Source organism: Verticillium alfalfae, genomic scaffold, assembly GCF_000150825.1.
Source record: "Verticillium alfalfae VaMs.102 supercont1.2 genomic scaffold, whole genome shotgun sequence".
Taxonomy (NCBI): Eukaryota; Fungi; Ascomycota; class Sordariomycetes; order Glomerellales; family Plectosphaerellaceae; genus Verticillium; species Verticillium alfalfae.
The window spans coordinates 2,473,628-2,480,285 of record NW_003315037.1 but is presented as its reverse complement, the minus strand read 5'-3'; the positions used below and the strand labels follow the sequence as shown (position 1 = coordinate 2,480,285).

The 6,658-nt window shown below is 56.1% G+C and overlaps 1 protein-coding gene across 1 annotated transcript; it reads right to left on the bottom strand.

The window, feature by feature from the left end:
* Nucleotides 1-2,116: 2,116 nt before the first annotated feature.
* VDBG_02226 (Poly(A) RNA polymerase cid11) lies at nucleotides 2,117-5,865 on the bottom strand (the record flags this gene model as incomplete). Its single annotated transcript, XM_003007992.1, has 5 exons — nucleotides 2,117-3,991; nucleotides 4,046-4,797; nucleotides 4,862-5,080; nucleotides 5,153-5,224; nucleotides 5,295-5,865. The coding sequence occupies 5 exons, from the start codon at nucleotides 5,863-5,865 to the stop codon at nucleotides 2,117-2,119; spliced, it is 3,489 nt and encodes a 1,162-aa protein (XP_003008038.1).
* Nucleotides 5,866-6,658: the final 793 nt, after the last annotated feature.

Here is a 6,658-nt window from a genome sequence, read left to right as displayed (position 1 = left end):
CGACAAGCAGTCGACGGTGCATCGACAGCGCCACGACCACCGCCGTTTCGAAGGCGTCCAGGATTCCCGCGCCCGCGAAAAAGGTGCGAACACGCGGTAGACGACACCGCTTCATCTTCTTCCGCTAGCCGCACTTCTTCGCCCAATGTCTTTTGAGGTAAGGAAACGAGAGCCTTGTGATCCCGCTTATTTTTGAGAGCAAAAGTGCGAACTGACGTGTTCCAAGATCTCACATGCCGGCGCGTTCGCCACCGGGTATAAAAGTCCATCACGCCATTCTCGCCCTTCACAAGAAGCAGAACTCCGAGCTACAGTCGCCTTGTCGTCTTCAGGCACCTCATCTCGCTCGACAGGTCGCACAGCCCCGGCCGCAGAGGCAACACCGGACTCTGGAAAGCAGCTGTCTACCGCATGAAAACGTCCCCTACTTTGGGGAAGGGAGTCCTACCCTCCACGGAGGCAACACTGGGTTCTGGAAAGCGGCGGACAGCCGCATGAAAACGTCCCCTACTATGGGGAAGGGAGTCCTACCCTCTGCATCGTCGAGGGTTGTATCTGAAGGGTTGTTATGGGGGGCCAGCTTGGGGTTAAGAAGACGACTGTAGCTCGTTCTGCTTTCTGTGGTAGAGGGACAAGGTTGGCGGGGCTTTTCCTGATGGGCTGCGGCGGAGAGGTCAGGGGGACTTTGGAGCGAAACGGCCAGGCGTTGGAACCAAGGTTAAGTGTTCCCCCCCTCCTGGTTTTGCTGACTCTTTCGCAGGGCGCTCGTCTTGAGGTTGGCCTTCTCGTGGCGACGGGTGTCAGTACCGCGCCACCAAGCATGGCGCGGGAAACCAACAAACCTGACCAGATCCAATTGACGAAGGGACACGTTGGCTGACGACCCTTGATATCTGGGGAAGTGTTTTGTGACAAATGCTTTTGGGAAAACAGTTTACGCACGGGTACCTATAGCGATAATCCAGTCATGACAGTACTGCGAAGGGAGAAAGGCTGCAGGCGCCCTATCAGATCCTTTAAAACAAAATGTTTGCCATTCAACATGCTGACTCGTCGCTAAAGCTTCTGATCTATTTGCTGTACAACCAAAACACCGTTTTGAAAATAAGCCAGCCAGCCCCATAAGATTGTCCTCGCGCATGTACGGTTTCGCTGATCTTCCCGTCTCCCCCCTTCCCCCTCGTATGTGACAATGTGCAACGTACCATCACGGAAATGCGGGTACCTTCTTTGCCCACCGAAAACTCAGAAACCCTTAGGCTTGAAAGGGAACGACGGAGAGAAAGCCTGTCCAGGCGATGACCAAACTCGCACGCTGCTCTGGTGATGTTTGCGCTGCCCATGGTGTAAAGGGCAACCAAGATACCCACTCAGGGGCCGGCCGCGAGCTGTATACTCTGATACATGCGAGCGAGGACTGCCAGCTGTTTGATGGCGCAACCTCCATACTGTGATCGCCAGCGAGAACCGGGACAAGTGATTTCGTCCTTCGCACATTGGATGAGGATGAGACCTCTTTTCGCTGAGTGATTCTGAAAGGCAAGGTGCTTGCGTAAGAAAGGTCGGCGGAGCGTGTTGAAAAAAAAGAGCATTTGCTGTCCTGTGTCCGACGGTCTATTACCATCTTTATCCGCCCTGAATGAGGGCATTTCCACTTGCAGACCCTGGTCCATGACTGGATGCTGTGAAATTGGCAGACCTTGCTGCCTAGGCGTCTTCCACCTCTACTGTCCTCGCTTATTGACCTGACGCCTGATTTTAGTCATGAGGACACCGATTGCCTCAATGCGTCTTCCCGTCCGCCTCATTATACGTAGACCATACAATCCTACAACAGGCGCCGATTTCATCATCCTTCATCACTCCTCTCCTGTCCTCGAAGGCATGTCTCATCCCTCGTTCTTGACTGGGCTCGAAAGATGGCATCCTAAAGACGCATGTCCAACTAGAGTCGAGCGAAATGCGTACAGACAACTAGAGTCCGTAAAAGCCGGCGCAGCACAGTCATGCAAGATTCGGCCCTGGGCGCTTTCCTGTTTTCCAAAACCCAGCCAACGATCTGCATCTGGCAGCGCATCTACCGAACGTGTAGACACAGGACTAGGGCAAAACCGCCTCAGCCGCCCTTTCTGTCCTCTCCGCGTCGAGGAGGTTGTTCACTGGGTGCAGCAACCCGGCCGTCCCCTCCTTTTTTGCGGCTCTTGGTGGCCTTCTGCCACGCACCATCGGCACTATGGCTCTCGCTCTTGGCGCCACGGGTGTGTCCATTCTCGCGAGAATCACCCAGCTTCGGGTTGAAGGGTGGAATTTGGTTCGGCGTGAGTGACACCTGCAGAGGATGCCCAGACGGCGCCGCTGACGTTCGTGCTGCGCCTTGACCAGTGACTGGCAGCTGACTCTGCTCCTTGGCAGACAACATCATCTGCTCAGTGAGAGCCTGTCCAGGTCGGAAAGGCTCGGCCAGGCTGTCCATGGTGCCACTACGGGGCAGATTGGTGTTGTCGGTCTTGAACGCGTGATCAAGCTTACGGACGGTAGTCGGCGATGGAGATCTTGTCTCGTTGATAGGAGAGAGATGTTGTGGGTCAAGGGCCAGCGGATGCCCACTGCTACGACCTTCACGGACTGCAAGATCAAGCGGTGCAATCACCCCGTTCTGGAGTTGTCTAGTGCTTAACCTTTGTCTCGTCGTCGAGGTTGGTACACCACTTGCGGCATCAGACTGGAATGCTGCTTGCTGAGTCTGATAATTCGTCAATCCCATGAGGTTGATGCGGTCTCGGAAAGAGGCGTCCTCCATGGGCTGAACAGCACCAGAAATAGGAATGCCTGCTGCGGCAGAGGAGGTTGACACATTCGTGCTTCCGTTCACAATGACTGGCGTCCGTGTCTCAGGCACCAAGCTTTGGGAACGGGCAACGTCTGCCGTGACCGCGAGTGGAAGGTCTACCGCAGGTGCATACTGCGTGCTGATGCCGAGTCCTGGAACGTTGTAGACGTTGTCGGGACAGGGTGCGACATTATCTTCCCGCGCAATATTATCAGTGACAGACAGATTGGAGGCTCCTTGCCTGTGCGAAGGGATCGAGCTTGCCCGCCATGCCGAGGACCCAGTACCATTGACCACCAGAGGCCGAGCGGCTGATCGGTTGCCACTGCTCGGGTTGGCTGGTACAGTCATCGGAGCAGAAGATGATGGGCCTGCCTGGGTGCCAATCGAATACGCTCTGGCATGACCCAGGGGCGATGGCGACGGGGAGCGGGACTTCCTTCGGAGACGGCGATCCAGCAATGTTTGCGGGATCTGGTCGGTCGACAATCTGCGCCGGCCTTGGGCATTATGTGCCAGATCACCAAAGGCAATACCGTTGGAAATGGGCTGTGCCCGCTGGTTTGGGCTCGAGGTGTCAGCCACGTAATACCCAGCGTACGTCCCTTCTTCAGACGCTGGGGAGTCTTTGTTCGGTTGTCTAGGCACCGCATCATAGTCTGCATCCTCCGGCGTGAAGCTGGGGATAGAGACGCCGTTAGCGAGTCGTGGGCCCGCAATGCCATTTGACTGCGGCGCCGAGCCTGAGAAGGGTTGGCCTGGTTGGCCCTGGGGAGCCGAGCGTGATGCTGGTTGGGATTGCGATCTAAGCGAGCTTCCCGACGTTGAGGCGCCCGAGTCAGCTGCCATCGTCGATCTTTGCCTCCTGTACTCTGGTCCAGCAGCAGACGTGGTTGCCGGCGAGGGTGGGTACGTGTACGCCGGCGCGCCATAGAAGGCCTGGAGTTGCAAGTTGTACATGCTGTACCAGTCTGACGCAGCGAGGGGAGCGCTGAGCGGGGGGTTCTCAAACGAATTCGTCCTCGAGCGCTCAGATGAGCCCTGCTGAGACTGCTGAGACTGCTGTTGGGGCGTAGATGAGCCGCCCTGCATCCTCTGATGAGCATGTAGTTGAGCTGCCATTTGAGCTTGCATCTGGAGCACCTGAGACTGGTTGAAAAGCTGCAGGTGCGCATTAGAATCCAGTGCAAGCATACTCACCGGGTTGCTACTCACAATGCCCGGGTACTGCAGCTGCTGGGCGGCCGCGTGCTGGTACCAAGCAACCTCTTGCGGTGTCATCGGATTCTGGGGCATATACATCGTGTTGGTGTCGTATGCCACTCCCGATGATGCTCGTCTACTCGAGTTCCCGCTTCGATAATTGTTCGAGTGGCGCCCTCCGCGATAGTTGCCTCGCCCTCCGCGACCCGACTGGTTGCTCTGCGACGAACTCCGAATCATAACCGGACGAGGGGCGTTTGGTGGCCGGATGAAAGGCGGTGGCTGCTCTTCCTTCGGAAACACGTACTGCTCGCAGCACTCGTCCAGCTTTGCCTCGGCGATGCAATCGAATGCTCTCCGAAGTTCTAGATGGAGTCCCCGAAATGAGTACTCATCTGCGGTGTTACCCAGATTCCGCCCAATATTGAAGGGTTCCTCGACGCAGAGGTTATTTGCCCACTTCTTCTCGGATCGAACAAGCTTCTTCCCCTGTCGCACCGAGAGGACATGCTTGTCGTAGTCGAACTCGTGCGCGTAGTACCGGAAGAACTGGAACAAAAGCTCCCCTAGTGTCGATTTATTCTTATCACCAAAGCCCTTCAAACGATCGATATCGTCGGCAAAGGTGCTTTCGGGTCCTCCTTTCTTGGAAAGCCGCATGGCTTTGTTTTGATGCAACGCCGGCAGGACTGGGGGATCTCGCAATTGGAGAAAGGCGATGATCAAGCAAATCCACGTGTACGAGCTGAGAGTGCTGCCGAAAGCTGTTGCGGAGAGCAACGTCAGTCAGAGGTAACCAATACGTGTAAGAGCAAGGCTGGGACCTACCGGCGTCGTTGACTATCCTTCTCCTTGTCCAATACTTGATGATCATAGCCAACGGACGAACCCGCGGATCGGTTTCAACATAGGTCCGCACCATCCGAGTGTTCTCCAAAGCAGATGTGTTGTTGACGTTCATATCACATGCCAAACCAAGCTCGGGATCCCAGATCTTGACGATGGGGACTTTGGCGGCAGAAATACAAACGACCTTCTCCATGCCCTCTGATTGAGAAGAGACTGTCAGCATGATGCTCCACATGGACGGGGGTGTCGAGACGACGGATGCGGGCTTACTCTTGTGCAACAGCTCAGCTATCTTGCAGACACCCTCGAGCTCAGCCCACGTCGTCGTGATGCAAATGTCGACTAGGAAGGAATAGGCGTTAGCTAGCCAGTCAAGGTCTTCTGGTCCATACAGTGTCCGCATGCAACATACCATCTGAGTCGTCGGAGCAAAGCAAGTTTCCCGAGGAGCCAAAGAGGTGCACTCTGATATCATGCCCAGGCCACTCGTCATTGAAAATCTTCTGTAGTTTCGCGACCAACTTCTGACGGTTTTCTTCGACTTTCGGCGTTGGTAGTAACCTGTCGTAGAGCTCACGCATGTCGGATGTCAGCTTTCGCTCGTGCTCCTCCGTCAACCTTGTCTTGATTTTGGCCGCGTCCACCTTCTCGCAGACACCGCTGCCGATGTTGTAGGGCATTCGCCTCTTAAAATTGTACGATGACGTCTCGAATTTGCATGTAATGGTAGGGACAAGCGGTCGTAACGAGGGAAGGGCGCTGTTGGTTTCGGAATACGCCGACCGAGGTGAGTGGTTGTTGTTGGCGGTAGGAGAGGGCTCCCTCGACTCGTAAGAGAAGTTCCTAGCATGTTGTTGAGGAGTAGAAGGGACCGAGTTCGAGTGGGGTTGAATTGCATGCTTGTGGCCACCACGAGGACGCGCGGGCAAGGGGTGGGACAGGTGCTCGCCCTGAGAGTGCTGGCTCTGCTTCGGATTAGCCATCGTGGGCGAAACTCTGCCTGCTATGACAGCTCTGTCGCCTTTGTCCTTATTGTTGGCGGCTTTATTCCCATGGCCTTTCTCGTTGCCCTTGGAGGATGGGTGCTCCTTGTTCGACACCTTGGAGGAGGCTCTCGACCGGCCAGCCGACTGGCTCTGACTTGGGGTCGCCACGGTGGAGGGAGGAAGCGATTGTGGTTGCTGCAGTCCGCCTCCCCGCCTGGAGAATCAGATGCTGTAGTGCAGACTGCGCTGTAGAGAGAGCTGTGAGGAACACAGGGCCAAACTCGCCGTGGGTGAGTTGTGGACACCGGAGGACTCGGTGTATGGGTTTGCGGCACTTGTGTGATACTTGGTCCAGGAAAGCTGGGAGTTCTGCTTCGCTGTCGAGGGTGGCGTTCCCGAGACAGGGGCGGTGGCGTTTGCAGCGTGGTGATGCCAGGAGGCGGAGGAGTAATAACTATACGTCTCTTCGGTTGCAGTGGCTTGACTTGCCATTAAGCGATCCTGGTTCGGCAACCGGGATCGAAACAGCGAGTGCCGGGAGTCAAGGCTTCAGAGGGATCGTGGATGGCCCTGAGGGGAGTCGCTGTCGGGGTAGGAGGTTGTGGTGGTCGTTTGACAGAGGTGAAGGGTTGTCAGACGGAGCGAAGGGGGGAGGAGAGTGCCGACCAGCGAACGACCAGAACGAAACAAAGGCAGATGCAGTAGAAACGACTGGACCAGCAAGCAGCGAGACCACGATTTCTTGGGGGCGAGGATAGGTGCCAAAGCGAAGAAGGACTCGAGTTTCCGT